Consider the following 16,841-nt stretch of genomic DNA (forward strand, 5'->3'; position numbering starts at 1 on the left):
CCTCTATCCCTACTTTCATGTGGCGGATACAGGAACTGGGCGTTAACGCTGGGCTGTAGCCACGAAAACACAGCCGGCCCTCACTTCACAGCAGCTGCCTGAGGCAGAGAAAGAGAAGGGTGGGGGTGGAGCAGAGTTGCTGCTCTCTTACTGCTGCATTATAATTAGGTTTAGCTTGCATACTTCCTCACCATGTGGAAATACACCTCATTTTAGAGATCGTGTGGATAATTGGGGGCTCGTCCAGGATCTGGACTGGCTTTGGTACACTTCTAGTTTTATGTGCCATGGGCCCAGGTTATTACTCAGCAGATGTGCAAAGAGAAAGTCAAACAGTCTATTTGAATCAAGTGTGTATGTGTGTGTGTGTGTGTTTGGCACAGATTCACCTGAAGAACCGGGAGCTTGAGAACACTAAGCTGAGTGCTGAGCTGCAGATGCTGAAGTCTGTGGATGTGAATAAGGAGAACACCATTGCTCAGCTGAAGGAGGAGCTCACTAGAGTCAAATCCTGCCTGGCAGAGAAAGAAAAACAGCACCACCAACTACTGGCCAACAGTTCACCTTCGGTACACACACAAAAGCTTCTGCTTAATCTATATTTCATATAGAGTGCTGCTGGAATGAATCCTAAAACCCAGAAATTAGTTACCATTTTAATGGGTTTTTGATCAGATGCCTGAAATAAGGTCCGTGGTTAACAAAAGCTCAAGATATTTTCAGACTGCATTCTATGACATAAAATACATCAGTAAATCCCGACTCTGTTATGTTTTAAAGCTTTTACTTGTATTTTGTAAATAGGCGATTTCTAATTGGTTAAATGAGACAACAGAGGTTTTTGGGGACATTAAACACCAACACACCAAACAGGAAAACTCATATACTCACTAGTCCGCTTTTAAAGCCTTGCTGTGTTCATACTCGCACTCTCGCAAACTATTTAACCTCAGACTTTCAACTTGTCAATTTTAAATAAAGACTGAAAGAGCTGTCGGAAACTAGCAGTGGTGATGTTGAATTCGTCCACGGAGTAGTTTGTTTACAGCTTAACTTTAGTTTTACTTTTGACAATTGTATTTAGGCTTAAACGTTCATAAAATCTGTGTTCATTTGTGAATATTATCTTCATGAAGGAAACGCGTAAGAGTCGTAAACTTTTGTTGATCATAGAGCTTATTTTCTGCAATAATCCAAAAGCCAATGGAAATATCTTCAATGGCTTTTTACGGGTTGGCCTACAACGCTACGTCATCCCTACAGAACTCTATATTAGGATATTGCTCATTTAAAAGCAGTGTTATGGTCGAAGCTGTGGGCTAGTGGTTAAGACATGGTCCTTGATCCTGTTTTCCCCTCTTGATAATTTCCTTTATGTATATGTATCAATAAAAGTGGCAAAAAGGCCAACTTTCAGAAAACATACCAGCATGACAAGCAGTTGAAGCTGTATTTTTCACTGTTAGCTTCATTCGCAATAGATATATGACAATGCGTGCATATTTGTGAATGTTTGTATTATCATAAGTGTTATTTTTTGTTTGTCAGGGGGAAAGTAAGGCTCTTAGGGAGCAGATCAGGCAGAAAGAGGAGCAGTTGCAGGCAACCCAGCAGCAGGCAAATATGCTAAAAGCTGAGCTACGCGACTCCTCCAACGCTCGTGACAGAAGCATGGCTGACCTATACCGGATCCGCCTGGAGGCCGAGTCATTAAAGAAGGGACAGATGGAAGCCCGGGCTGAGTGTAGCCGCCTGGAAAAGCAGCTGGAGGAGATGAGAAACTCAACCCAGCAGGAGGCGGTAAGGAGATGTCCACCTGTATGACTTAGTATGAAAAAACTGACCAGGCCACAATTACACTTAATGCCTGAATCCAGTATGCCTTAGTCAAGAAAGCCCATTGTGTTCTGAAATAAGTCTGGTCTTTTACCCAGATTGCACACTCTGCTTACCACTTATAACTATGCAACTAAAGTGTCTTATGAACCGTTCTCTTTTCCATTGTTTAACTGCAGACCATTCTAACCTACTAATCTCTCTTTCCTTCAGCAGTGTAAGGAGTCAGAAGGGTTAGCTATTGCCGAACTGCAGAAAGAAATTGAAGATTTACGACTCAGGCTGCAGATGGCTGCTGAACACTATAAAGACAAATTTAAGGAATGCCAGAAGCTCCAGAAGCAAGTGGTCAAGCTCACTGAACAGCAAGGAGTGAGTAAACCCTCAAGTTATATAGCTATACCTCCTGCAGAGTCTTGTGTTTTGAGTTTTTAGCTGTTTGCTAGTTTCAGCCAACCCCTTGTGTTTTGTTTCAGGTGAAGAGAAGTCCAGGGTCTGAACCAGCAGCTGGTCCTTTATCTGCCAGTCCAGAGGCATCTGCACCAGGTAAGTTCATGCTAATCTATTCAAACTACAACTTCCAAGTGTTTTAAGACATTGTATGGACATGTTGTTGTATTCTCTGGACTGCTAACAGGAAGCCCAGGTTCTTCAGATGATGTGCTAGATGCCATCATTCAGGGCAAGCTGAAAAGTGCAAGCAAGGAGCCAGACAAATACAGGAAATGCAAACAGATGCTTGATGTGAGTACTTATCTTTTTCTTTTTTCTCTCTGACACACTGAATCTGTTTGATATACTAAAGTACTAAGCATATTCCCCCGCAGGAGGAGCGAGAGCGTTGCAGCATGATAAACGATGAGCTGACAAAGATGGAGGTGAAGCTAAGAGAGCAGATGAAAACCAATGAGGGCCTGCGAATGCAGCTGGCTGCTGAGGAGGATCGCTACAAGGTCAGTGTTACCTACTGGCCCAGAGTTTAAACTGAAACTTAACTCTGTACTCTACTAGAGGACATACTATGTTATCAAAAAAAAAAAAATATATATATAGATAACATTAAGAGTGGCAGCGTGAAATGAGTTACGATATAAAAGACGGATGACAACCTGGTGACCATTGTTCAGTCAGATTCCATCAGGTCTAAAAGTCATTTCACCATTCTTGGGTGAATTTTCTTGGGTGAAATCCAGTCATTTCAATAGGAATCCATGCATTCAGGAATTTCATTTGTGAGCGAAATGCAGATTTCGCAACGGGTTGGAGTTGGTCATGTGGATTCACTGCTTAGTTTGAAAGCGACTTCTGTGTGAGCTGTGCTTCATACATCACTATACTATTGACAATAGACCATGAGCTTTTTGCCTCATGAAATTTTCCTGAAATTCTGAACACAGAAGCTGGTTCCAACTACACCTTAAAGTAGTAGCTCACTTCCAGAATGAAAATTTCCTGATAATTTACTCACCCCCATGTCATCCAAGATGTTCATGTCTTTCTTTCTTCAGTCGAAAAGAAATTAAGGTTTTTGAGGAAAACATTCCAGGAATTTTCTCTATATAATGGACTTCAATAGTGGCCAATGGGTTGAATTTCCAAATTTCAGTTTCAGTGCAGCTTCAAAGGGCTCTGCACGATCCCAGCTGAGGAATTTAAGGGTCTTATCTAGCCAAACGATTGGTCATTTTCTAAAAAAAAAAGTATATACTTTTTAACCACAAATGCTCATCTTGCACTAGCTCTGCGATGCGCATATGTGTCTTCACGTTGGAAAAGTCACGCAGGTTAGACCTTAGTCTGTGCACTTCGGTTCAAAAAGGAAGGGTAGGGCGAAAAACGTATTCAACTTCAAAATCGACCAATATCGTTGTCACGCGTGCGTGATTACGTTAATGCGTGAGGTCGAGCTAGTGCAAGAGGAACATTTGTGGTTAAAAAGTATATAAATTTGTATTTTTGTTTTTAGAAAATGTCCAATCGTTTTGCTAGATAAGACCCTTATTCCTCAGCTGGGATCATGTAGAGCCCTTTGAAGCTGCATTGAAATTGCAATTTGGACCTTCAAACCCATTGATCCCCATTGAAGTCTACTATATGGAGGAAAATCCTGGAATGTTTTCCTCAAAAACAAAAATTTTTCTTTTCGACTGAAGAAAGAAAGACAGGAACATCTTAGATGACATGGGGGTGAGTAAATTATCAGGAAATTTTCATTCTGGAAGTGAATTACTTCTTTAAGACTGCTTCTTTTTTATAGCTGTTGTTATATAACTAGCTTTGAAGTCAAAATAAAATTAAAATTTCATGCTCTAATTTACATCAATCAATCAATCAATTTCAGATTCCATTTATATGTACCCTAAAAGTTTCAGTCCAATTTACAGTGTTTAAAACTGTTTGGTGAAAATGTCACAAATCTACAGTTGAGTATAATTGCCATTTTTGCCTTGACGCCATATCTAAGAAGAATGCTAACATCTATATCAGAAGAGGTTTTTTTTTTTTAAATCACATTTTTAGTAAATATTCTCTTCCACTGAGCAGCTCGTAACACGTGAATCTGACAACATGCACAGTCATGTAAATTAATGCGTTAAACCATTTTCCTTTATCGGCATAAGGTCATAAACCATTTAAGCATAAATGTATTGACAGAGCTAGATAATTGCAAATTATCCTGATTTTGCCCAACATAAACACCTTAACCTGCATTCCATCAGTTTATCGAAGTGCATATCTAGTATGTGACAGGAAAGCATCCTTATGGCAGATTATTGGGGATTTAAATGCATCCAGCCACAGTGTGTTTTTCATGGTAGGGGAGGAGGAAATATATCACAAAGTCTGACCCTTTCTTGACCCAAGAAAAATATGTTCTCATCTCGTGCAGCCATACAGGACAAGCGGTATTTAAGTGAATGAGTTTCCCACTGACAACTCTCATAACAAATGGAATACTCTGAGTAGAGTACATGCATGCTTAAGTTTTGACGTCACCAATGGGAAATCGATTATTAATAAAGTATTGTAAACATTGTTTACTTGCATTGTAAACCGGTAAAACGGAGGTTGCATTTATGTTTACCTCATAATATCACAGAGTAGTTTCTTTCTATTATAGCATCTGGGACTCAACAAAGGGAAGTGGTGCTGTTTTTTTTCTTTGGTACGTTTTGAACAATATGACTCGGATCAGAGGGAAATGTGATCACAGATAAGCAGACCTTCAGATGTTCTGATAAGACAACCTTAGTACCGTTTTCTCCTCCACACAGTTTACGGCTTCTCTTGAGTCAAGCCCGATATCATTGCATTAGCACAAATACACTGACTGCTGGTTTATAAGCGTGTCACTGAGGGGACTGACTTTTACTGCTGTTTACATGAGACATGGAGGCAGTGGAGGAAGGACAGTTGGAAGTCCTGGGATCAAGACAGGATAATGCATCTGCTGGCAGCCTCCCTACACAGCAGGAGACAGAGCGAGGGACTCAGTTCTGTTTAAGTAGTAAGGTCATGTGCAGATCAGTGGCAGCCTTCAGGCTAAGTTTACGGTTTTTCTACGTGACTCATGTGGAGCCATGCAAAGACAGATGGAGATCTTTTTTTACTAGCAAATAAGTGCTTAATTAAAATCCCAAGCATATCAGTTGCAATTGGAAAGCATTTGCAAGACCATTATTTTTTATAATTGTTATTATTTTATTTCTCACATTTTAAGGACATCAGTCACATTATTACATGGCTCTGGAATACATAACTCTGATTGGTCAATCATGAAGGCAGATATTTTTATTAAATTTTTCTTTTTCTTTTGCAACTCAATTTTGTGTGTGTGGGTGTGTGCATTCATGCAGTCAGCCTGTCATTATTGCAAAATAAACCCTTTAGGTGGATACAAACCAGTTTTTTCTTAATAAATGTACAACAAATGTAATGGTCGTTTTTATTTAAATGTTTTTGAATTTTTTTAATATTTAAATATTAATTTTTTTCTAAATATTGATATTTCTTTTTTAAATTAAAGGTGATGTATGTAAGTTTTTGACTCTACTAAAGCATAAAAATACCATAATATGTTTGCAAATATTTAAGAAACATGCTAAGTTTACATACTTGTTTATCTGACAAACAATGCTACAGTCAGTTATTCTCCTTTGAAAATGTGCGTTCCGGGCCGGAATGTCGGTCTCTGTTTTGGTTTGTGAAACCCAACCACTGCCAGTTTTCCCAATTGTATTTTGGCACCCCGGGTTGCCAGTTGGCGGAAAACACAGCGTATTTCATTTCAGTCATGGAAGCTGCCAAACGAAAGGGGTCAGAGTCAGAGATCGAACATTCTACCTATCCTAAAAAGCCTCGGCATCCATACAAAAAAAGTGTTTGATCAACAGTATAATAAAAGACGTATAAATATTGGAGATGCGTTTGAGAGTTGGAGACAGCTTAAAACAGACAAAGGTATCGAAACAAATGCTGAGTTGGCAAATTTTCTCCTTGACAGGTAAGTAATTAGCTAAAGTTAGTTAGCTGATGTATCCTGGCTACTAGTAGGAATATTTTAAGTAAATTCAACATTCAGACAGTACTCGCGTTTACACTGTGTTTCATCGTACCTGGTTGTTAAGACAGCGTGCGGAGGTGCAGACGGGTCATGGCTGTTTATCACAACCGTGACAGAAAAATATGAAAACTATGAAATACGAATACGAAATTTTATTTAATTTACCAATGCAAATGCAACTGAATTAGTTGATGTGGTGAAATTAAGCTTAACTGTCTATGTGTGTTTTATGCACAAGTCATTGAGGCAGTCTCGTTTGGGAAAATTAACCATTAGATTTCAAAGTAAGAAATAAATTATAGTATTTTACACCTCACAATGAATAACAGTCTACTTGATTATGGTTACAACTGTAATCAACTGTATTTATACAGCAATACATACTCAATGTATGCGGTCGACAAATGCGACCTCCGAAGGATGCAGCAGCAACTGCAGATTCAGAGTTATAAAAATCCACATGTGGTGGTTTATAATTGCAAACAATACAAATATTGCAAACATATACCTTAGCTGATCAACTTAGAGTGTAAGGCTCGATGCTTTCCATCATCAGGTGTGCTCATTCCTGTTGGTGTCGTTAATCTGGCAACCTCCGTGTGCATCAAGTCTGAGGAGGAGGGGCCGGGTGAAAAAAACCCTCTCCAATATTTTGAATTAGGACTGCAATCCTACATACAGCACCTTTAAATAACTCACAATATTTATTTGATAACTCCTAAAAACATTAATATAACTCTTAACTGAGCAGATAAAAGGAATTAAGGTGTAACAGAACAGTTACTTTTAGAATAACTATTTGTAAAAAATAAACCCACAAAACAAGGTACGTTTACATATGATTTTTTTTTTTTATTATTAAAACATTGTAAAGCTTTTTTCCCTGCACCAAAATGTCTTCACTTTCAATGTTTTCAATACATTGAAACACCATGTTCTTACAACAATTAAAAATCACAATGTCAAAGCAAAACAGTGCAAAGTCACAAAATACATACTCTTATTTGGTCCATATGTATTCTAAATATCATAAGGTTTACAATGCTTATGTTTATCAGCTTAAACAACAGCATCCCATTCATTATCATCAACTCTGAATGCATGTTAACGCTCACTCAACAAATCTGTTGCTGTCAGCCAAGCAAGATATCCACTCCGACTTGCAGCATCACAAAAGTAAACCCGCCCACTGCCAGTTTACCCAATTGTATTTCGGTACCCTGGGTTGCCAGTTGGAGGAAAACACAGGGTATTTAATTTCATTCATCGTCAAGTGCACTCGTTCCTGTTGGTGTCCTCAATCTGGCAACCTGCGTGTGCGTCAAGTCTAAGGAGGAGGGGCCGGGGGAAAAAAAAACCTCTCCAATATTTTGAATTTGGACTGCAATACCTAGTTCAACCACTCGGTGTCAATCCTACATACAGCACCTTTAAATAACTAAAGCTTTTAAATTGATTTAAGGCAATTGATTTAAGTAAATCGTTTTTTTTTTTTTTAGAATTTATTGTTAAGTTATCCATTTGAACTATTTGCGAAATACATATTTATTTTAAAATATTCACACATTCACTCATGCACACATCACACTCGATTACGATTTATATTAATCAGTTTAATATATTTAACTGTACATTATTTTTCACACATTAACCGATCATTCTCATTCTAGAGTAAAGTTGTTTTTCTTTTCATTTTGAATAATGTCTTTAGCAGATAATCTCAGTAACAGCTTTGTTTTCTGATTCCAGAGCCAGGTGGCAGAGAAGGGCCGAGAACTCAAGGAGCTGAAGGACAGTCTTTTTTCGTTGACCAAAGAAAAAGAGAAGCTAGAGAGGGTGCGTGCTTTCGTTTACATTTTCCGCTGGCCTCTGCCAATCTAAAAATGCAGTTGTTTTTCTTGCTTGTTGTTTTATTCTCAGGATCTGGTTTGGGTTTAACATATCTCTCTAATTGAGCCAGCAGTGCAAGTGAGTCCTTATTTTCCATTCAATTACCCTAGACCACAGAGAGGGACGCGTAGTCGAGGTACAACACAAAACTCGACGCTCAAGAAGCAAAATGGCCCAATTTGAGGTTCAGACTAAATGAAATTGGCGCCTGCCGAAGACTTCAATAAAAGGCAGAGCTCTGCCTCCCTTTGAACAGGCAGAAGAGTTTTAATGAAGGGCCTAATTAAACTGTTTGTGCGAGGGTGGCGAGTTACTCTACTCTGCTGCCTCTGCTCGCTGTGGTGAGTGATGTATTGTCTGGACTCAAAGATAGAGGAAAGGATGAAAAGAAGGATGGAAAAATGGGACCTGACTCATGGCTGGCCTTAAATTAGACTTTGCTTTCAGTTTGGTTACCTTTGGGCCAATTTCACTCAGTTTAGCTTTTCATTTTTACATTTAAGTTTCAATTGAAATGTGCGGATCAGATGATTAGCTACTGATTTCAGCAACTGTTCTTGAAGCAAACCCAAACTTAACACCTGTTGCATTTCCTGTGTCCCATCAGGAGTTGCAAAGGAGTGTCAGCAGGGAAGAAGAACATGAAAAGATAGATGGCAATGTGGATGCGCAGTCAGTCTTCTTGCAGTACCCGATGCCGTACCCTCAAGATGACCCATCTCCTCTGCTGGTGCCCCAGCGCCCCACTGATCTCATGTTTGGGAACCCGTACTCTTCTACTGATTCCAGGGGTATCTATGCTGCTATTTCACCATTCATTTCAATTGCTCATTCTAAATAAGGAATCAAATATAATGTGTAATGACACAACTACGGATGAGGATTAGGGCCAAGCAATAATAAAAAAATAAAACCATCTCGAGATTAAAGTCATTATAATGCGACATTAAACTCGTTAAATTGTGATTTTTGATTTATTATCAAACACTCGTTAGGCAATTGATGTGATTTTTCCGATGTGATATGTGATGAGAAAAGGAAGAAAAGTGAGTTCGGCAAAAGACGGATTCAAACCCTGATCGATTGCATCATATGCTACATCCCATGTGCATTACTCCCCAACCTACGCTACTGCAGACGCTGTTTGACACACTCAGAGATGAAATGAAATGAACATGACACGAATGTGTTTATTCTCAGCATTTTATTTAGACTTTTTTCTAGAAATGTAACAACTTTTTTCTCGTAATTTAATGAGTTTATTCTCAGCATTTTATTTAGACTTTTTTTCTCGAAATGTAACAACTTTTTTCTCGTAATTTAATGAGTTTATTCTCAGCATTTTATTTAGACTTTTTTTCTCGAAATGTAACAACTTTTTTCTCGTAATTTAATGAGTTTATTCTCAGCATTTTGCATGTCCTCCTTGATTGCTCCTGCTCATATTTGTTTGAGCTACAGGGTTTTCTTGAGGTATAAATCCAGATATTAAGGCATTAAAGGGTTTCCTTTCCTGACAGATGGAGCCGATGGAGAGTTCTCTGATGACCAGATGCCCCGACTGCCCCCAGTTGGGCCTCCATCCTGGGACAGCAATGTAGTGTGCATACAGCCCGCCCGGAACCTCAGTCGCCCCGATGGACTGGAGGAACCAGAGGAGCCGCAGAGCACTGTGAGTTCATTATGGCTACCTCCACGTTCAGCTGTTAGAAGTGATATAGAGGTGGGATTAAGGTTTTAATCAAGTCAGAACTGCAGATGGGCTTAAACTCTTCCCAAATCTCTGTCTTTCTTTTATCTGGACTTCTCTCTCCGCTGTGCTGGCCTCCGGTAGGGCTTAGCTAAGCTGGCATTATTAAAGCCCTGCTAACCCAGAGCAGAGTCATTAAGGAAGTGCTCATGCTCGCAACTAATAGAGCTCGTTAGCCTTGCTTGGACAACGGTGGATTTACCCAACTAAACTTGGAAGAGCTTCAGTCAGTTGGTGTAAAACAGTCACTTTTCATCTTAAGTGGACTGTTCACATCAAGTTTGATGTGACTGAAGTATATACAAATAATTTTGCGTACTAGAGCTATATGCCAAGTCGTTCTTTAAAAAGTTAGAATACCTTAATTGAAAATTTTCATGCCAAAAATTCAGACTATTTACCCTGACAATGTGCTAAATTGGCTAAAATGTGAAATATATAATAGTGTTGTAGCCCATAATGCAGTGCTCTCAACTTGCGCTTCCATTTCAAGATGTGATGAATGAATTGGAAGTAATATCAACCAAAAAACTCTTAAATGTCTTAAATGGATAGATCACCCAAAAATGAAAATTCTATCATTTACTCACTCATGTCATTACAAGCCTGAATGACCTACTTTATTTTAAAGATAATAGAAGATATTTTGAAGAATCTTTAAGATGTTTTTGTGCACACAGTGAATGTCCAAAACAATTGACTTTCATAGTAAATTTTAATTTTGGGTGAACCATCCTAACATTTTTTACCCCCACAAAAACAGATTGAAGATCACAACATAACCACATTTAAGCCATGTAATAACAATGTAACGTACTACTGAAATGTTTTGTAAAAAATTAAAGCCTGTATACATTATATATACTATGCAGTACGCTAGTATTTCATTTCCAGCATAGTCAGTTTATCTCACAATCCTGAGTAATTCATAACTCACTGCTTAACCAGCATAGTAGGATGCATTATATTGATGAAATGAACTAACCTACCCTTGTAAAAAAAAAAATATATATATTTAGAATATATTTATCTCATACTAAGTGTAGTTCTATCTATAGTATCTATTAAAGGGGTCATATGATGCGATTTCAAGTTTTCCTTTCTCTTTGGAGTGTTACAAGCTGATTGTGCATAGATAAGATCCCTGAAGTTGCAAAGACTAAAGTCTCAAAACCAAAGAGATATTCTTTATCAAAGTTAAGACTCTGCCACGCCCCCCTAAAACGGCTCATTCTAACACGCCCCCACATATCTACCCCACTATGTGGAAATATTTGCATAATCCCGCCGCAAATGTGCACGCAAAGAAAGAAGGCGCGGTTTCAGTAACCGCAGTTAGTGTTGAAACAGCCATGTCAGGGAGACGCTGTGTGTTTCTAGACGAAAGCAAAAGCACTTTATTTGGCCTTCCAGAAGTAGATGCATTTAGGAATCTTTAAGATTACTTACAACAGAACAGCAATGCATTTTATGGACGACCGTTTCATGAACCTAGGAGAGGAAGTAATTCTGACTTTGCTATGACAATCTGGCACTTCTGAATCAGCTACTGTAAGTATGTTTTGTTACTAGTTTAAGTATTTGCTATTGACTGTTCAAATGCGGAGTTTTGCGCATCGTGTGTGTGAGAAAGAGAGAGAGAGCGCTCGCGCGTGAGAGAGGGGGTCACATCACAGTGGAGTCAGCTGTCTTAACCGTGGCTTGTGTACTGCAAACACATACCAGCTTCATCACTGTGTCTGTCACGCGACTCTGTTCCCCTTTCGGGCTCTGTCTTTACATTTATTTTGAAAGATGAAGCTCGCGATTATGGTAAGGGGCGTTACATTTCCGACGAGTGCTTGCGGTGTTCAGCCAATCACAATGCACTGGGTCAGCTGGCCAATCAGAGCAGACTGCGCTTGTCGGAAGGAGGGACTTTGTAGAAAACGAAGCGTTTGAGAGAGGCGGGGCATAGAGGACCTACAATAATGTACAGTATTTGAAAAATAATGTGTTTTTTGAACATTAAAGCATGTCAACATATTCTGTTACACCAAATAAACAAAATAACGATCTTTAAAAAAGCATCATATGACCCCTTTAACATATTTACCGACATATCGCTTGAGACTTACTGATATAATAATTAAACAAATAAATAAATTATACTTCAACTTTATTTGGAGTATTACTTGAGCACAGTGCACATTTCTTAATATTAAGCCTAAAATGTATTTAATGTCACTATTAATGAGTATTGTGTGATCTTTGAATAGCATCGGTCCTTAAATGCAAGATATTTAAAGTGTACCTGAAGTATACTTGCAATAGTTCCACTTTAGCACAATCAAATATACTTCAGTATATCTATAGTTGGACTTCAGCCCTACTTCTGCACAATTAAAGTGTATTAAGTACAAAATTAGTTGGTCCAATTTAGCAGGCTTCAAGTATACCAGTTTAGTATACTAAAAGTACAATTGCAGGGTATTTTTCGTAAGTACATAAATATGTAAATACGATTCATTGCGGGTTCCCTCTTATTCCATACGCCGTGGTTGCCTTATGCTTTTACGCGTATGCGCACTTTTAAAAAATGCCACTGATTGTTGACATGCATGCCATACTGTGTAGATTGAATTGTGTATATATAAATAGTATGAAAGCTATAGAATGTACTGCGCCCAAGAGCATGATCTACATGTCATACTAACAAAGAAATATTCATTGAAACCATGTTTTCTGGAAATAGTGAATTTTTGAACTATGTAGGTAACAACCGAACAACAGTTAATGATGCTTTTGGGAAACGCACCCCAGATCATTAATCAATATGCTACGACTTTCTCCTACATAATTGCATATGTTTAGAGCTGTCATATATTGCTGCACCAACAAGATTTCCTGCGGCCTAATAGAGGTTTTCAGGTGGTTTACGGTTCCTCTGCTTTTGCTGACAGGAAACATTTTTTTCTTCTCTCCCCCAGCAAACCAATGATCAGCCTACAGCCGCTGACCCCGCAGAGTTCCTCAATGATGGACAGATGCCATTCTGCTTTGAACCCAGGTAAGAACGCACACAAACACCAACCTCACGGCTGTTACCTATCATGTGGTTGAGCTTCGTTGTGGTGTGACTATGTGCATTAGCTCAACGGCCCACCCACATCGCCTTCACACAGATGCTGTTTTACTGCCGTTTACTCTCCTGTTGTTCCAGCACCAGCTCATTCACACACAAACACACCTTACCACACTTTGTTTTCCTCATTCAGCCTTTATTTTGGTGTTTTTATTAGCCTTTTCTCACCCAGTTTAATTTCTCCATCTCGCAGTGGGGAGCAGAAGCGATGTCCGCTGTGTGAAGTGATCTTCCCTCCTCATTACGACCAGTCCAAGTTTGAGGAGCACGTGGAGAGCCACTGGAAGATCTGCCCCATGTGCAGCGAACAGTTCCCTCTCGACTGCGACCAGCAGCTCTTCGAGAAGCACGTCCTCACCCACTTCAACAGTAACGTGCTCGACTTCTAGTCGAGAAAAAGAGTCCTTGCCTCCACTTCACATTCTGCTCATTTGTGTTACAGTTAACAGCCACTTTAAACAGCATGTTTAGCTTTGAGCATTCATCTGTAGAGAACTGATCTTTTCTTTAACGCAATCAAGGTAAAGTCTGGATACTGTTAATGAATTCCAAATGACTGAAAGATGGATTTTGGGTGATGTTTTAGGGTCTTTATTTAAGTCCATTATAGTTGGGGATTACTTCTGTCAATAGGACTGTTTATTCTAACTCACTTTAACGCTTCTCATATCAAAGTTAGCATTGCAGGTGGTTAAGAATAATTTAAGAACACTGAGCAAAAGTCATATTAAAGCATTCTGTTGAGAACCCTCCCCAGGTTCCATAGTTTAAGTCAGGTATTGCCTACTATACTCTGTGCAGGCAGAGCACAGCTTTTTCTGGCAGGGCATGTATGTGACCAGCTAAGAGGGTGAGTCTATATTATAAATCATTTTAGAATAAGCTTTTAAAGATAAACCTTGATAATCAAGTTATTTGAGTTAGTGTTTTTTCCTTTATCTATTTAAATCACTTATTTCAATTGAGTCGCATGCTCACGTTTCCTGTGCACTGAAATCACAAACCTAGATCTCTTATTTTTGTTCCATTTCCTTAGTTAAATACTTTTGGTCTCTTACTGTGTGAGTGTGTCTTATATACTTGATCTAAACCAATAAAGATTTGACAAGCAATATGTATGCTGGTCATACTGGTCATATGGAATTGTTCAAATTGAAAACATTTACCTTTACTTACCAAAACCACATGGTAAGGCTTAATTTTGAGGATTATCCGTAATGATTATTATTAGAAAGTCTTAAAGGAACATACTACAATTTTAAATAACCATTGTTTATGAATTTAAGTTTTTAGAAGTTTTAACACCAGAACTTTTACTATATATCTATTACTAAAAACAATATGTGACCATGGACCACAAAACCAGTCATAAGGGTTCATGCATAATAAATAAGCTGAATAAATAAGTTTTCCATTGATGTATGGTTTGTTAGGATAGGACAATATTTGGCAGAGATACAACTATTTGAAAATCTCAGGGTCACATATAATATAATAAATAATAAATAATAATAAAAAAAATATTAAATGGTGGATATATATATATATATATATATATATATTCCTCTACATGTAGGAACATTGTTGTCCAGAAACATAAGAAAATATAATTTAAAGCACTCACATTGAGACAATACATTAAGTACACAATATATCAAATACTTCCCTCTGTACTGGCAGTGTAATACTGTTACAATGTTGCATCTAAACCGATACTGCAATTCCAACGACATCAACGTCCATGCAGTGATGTTATAATGAGTGATTGGCAGGCCCTGATCTGGCCGGCATCTCTGGAGGATCTAGCGACTCTTCATTTATACCACCCACAAGTCCAAAAGCAAATCAAATCAAGTACCTTTCTGATTCAAGGTATGAGTCCACACTTGAATATCTTTGGGTTGTGACTCTATATATCATCCCAGTGACAGGTTAGGGGTATAAACGTCCTACGGATTCACCAGAGACGAGCCAGAATCCGGATGAATACACAATCCGAATCACTTGGCTACACATATACTGTACTGGAATGCTGTGGTATACCACAATTCAAGGCAACCAGTTTCAATAATCTCACATCTAACAAGCACACTGGAGGTATAGCGAAAGAATGAATTCCCTAAGCTAGAAAAAAAAAAAAGGGAAAAGAACCTCAGAAAGAGAGACCTCCAAAGCGCCATATTAGTCCTTAGAATTTCGCAGCTGACTTGCAGAAAACATTCTGCAACTCGTTGGCAATACAAAATGCACTAAACAGGTTGGCAACTGGTCATTACAAAGTGCTTTAGGTTCTTCTCCAGATCGCTGTGGAGTTCTAGAACGCTCCTGGGAAGAGTGTAACAGCCTACTCTAAAATACTATCAGATCAGGATTATGGGTTTGAAATGCTGGCGATTTGTCACCCGAGAGTCATTTGGTGCTATAACTCAAACCTTTTCAAACCTTTTTTGCACGACTGAAAACTGCACATCCATAATCAATTGATATTGTCATCTCCGAAGTTCGGTTGAAAATATACAAAATAAAACTTAGGAATAAAGTATAGAATTTAAATCTGACTATGAAACTTCTAGAATATATAGTTATATACACAGTCTGTAGCTATGAATGTTGCTTATACAGATAAACATTCAGACTATTCAAGCCTTTCCTATCTTTTGTTTTTCTCGCACAGAGACTCGCGTTCACTCACGCGAGGCTGGTTATCTAGTCACGATTCTCACCTTTCCAAACATACCGTCAGTCTTACAATAAGCACCTAGCATCAAAAAATAAAGACCAGGAAAATAAAAAGATTAAGCAAATGTGCAAAAATACAAAACGGTGAACTAATAAGATACAAATAAGCAAAGGAAATAATAATAAAAAAATAACAGAATTAAAGCATGCAATTCAAAATGTAGTGTTTTGATAGATGGTTGAATCAAATCCTTCGCATGGAGGTACGGAATGATACAGGGATTCGGGAGTCTTCCTTGAGGAAGAGGAATATAAAAAGATTAAAGTTTCCTCCTCATGAGGAGTGGAATGAAAAGGGAGGTGAAGGAGTCTTACTCTTGAAAGAGTCAAATAGAAAGAGACAAACTGTCCTCCAGACAAATAACTGAGGACAAGACGGGTCAAAGTCAGAGTTCATGGACAGCCACAGCTGCTGGTGCGGATGAATGTGGAGATGTATATACATGTGATGTGTGTGTGGGGATGTTGGCACTCTCTACTGCTGCATCTTGCGGATGATGTCGGCAGAGACGGGCGGGTGGAAGTTGATGGTGTGGTGTCGAAGCCCCTGAGAGCTTTTGTAGCTTTTACCACACCGGCACTTGAAGGGCTTATGAACGCGGATCTGAGTGCGGTGGCCGTTCTTGGCGTGGTATTTAATACCATTCACATTCTGCAGAGAAGAGCAGAAACGAGAGGATCATTGTTCAGGTTAGACAATAACTGACTACACAGGAAATAAACAAAAAACTATTCACTGCTGCATTTAGATTCATTTTATAGACTGAAATTAATTAATAAAATTTTTTTTTTGTTTATTTATAATAAAAATGGCATCAACTGAGTCTGAGTTGAGCCCGCCCAGGATATTTAATTTATTAATATTAGATAACTCTCTCTCTCTCTATATATACATATATATATATTAGTGCTGTCAAATGATTAATCGCAATTAATCG

At 38.5% G+C, this 16,841-nt stretch overlaps 2 protein-coding genes across 5 annotated transcripts in view; one reads left to right on the forward strand and one right to left on the reverse strand.

Annotated features, from left to right (window-relative positions):
- The window catches only part of tax1bp1b (Tax1 (human T-cell leukemia virus type I) binding protein 1b), a 34,826-nt gene extending 20,534 nt beyond the window's left edge, over positions 1–14,292 (forward strand). The window contains exons 8-18 of one of the 4 annotated variants that reach the window (XM_016556283.1): positions 384–569; positions 1,549–1,800; positions 2,050–2,208; positions 2,319–2,382; positions 2,474–2,580; positions 2,664–2,789; positions 8,150–8,236; positions 8,898–9,081; positions 9,811–9,962; positions 13,010–13,089; positions 13,358–14,292. In XM_016556283.1, the coding sequence (XP_016411769.1) occupies positions 384–569; positions 1,549–1,800; positions 2,050–2,208; positions 2,319–2,382; positions 2,474–2,580; positions 2,664–2,789; positions 8,150–8,236; positions 8,898–9,081; positions 9,811–9,962; positions 13,010–13,089; positions 13,358–13,553 (1,593 nt within the window). In that variant the 3' untranslated portion in view covers positions 13,554–14,292. Of the gene's footprint in view, positions 1–383; positions 570–1,548; positions 1,801–2,049; positions 2,209–2,312; positions 2,383–2,473; positions 2,581–2,663; positions 2,790–8,149; positions 8,237–8,897; positions 9,082–9,810; positions 9,963–13,009; positions 13,090–13,357 lie in introns of all 4 variants that reach the window. The other 3 variants (XM_016556281.1, XM_016556282.1, XM_016556284.1) reach the window with 3 other exon arrangements.
- Positions 14,293–14,737: 445 nt separating this feature from the next.
- jazf1b (JAZF zinc finger 1b) overlaps positions 14,738–16,841 on the reverse strand; it is a 22,361-nt gene continuing 20,257 nt past the window's right edge. The window contains exon 5 of the mRNA XM_016556285.1: positions 14,738–16,555. Within this exon, the coding sequence (XP_016411771.1) occupies positions 16,379–16,555 (177 nt within the window). The 3' untranslated portion in view covers positions 14,738–16,378. The remainder of the gene's footprint in view (positions 16,556–16,841) is intronic.

The sequence above is a fragment of the Sinocyclocheilus rhinocerous genome, unplaced genomic scaffold, assembly GCF_001515625.1.
Source record: "Sinocyclocheilus rhinocerous isolate Xijiao unplaced genomic scaffold, SAMN03320098_v1.1 scaffold946, whole genome shotgun sequence".
Lineage (NCBI taxonomy): Eukaryota > Metazoa > Chordata > Actinopteri > Cypriniformes > Cyprinidae > Sinocyclocheilus > Sinocyclocheilus rhinocerous.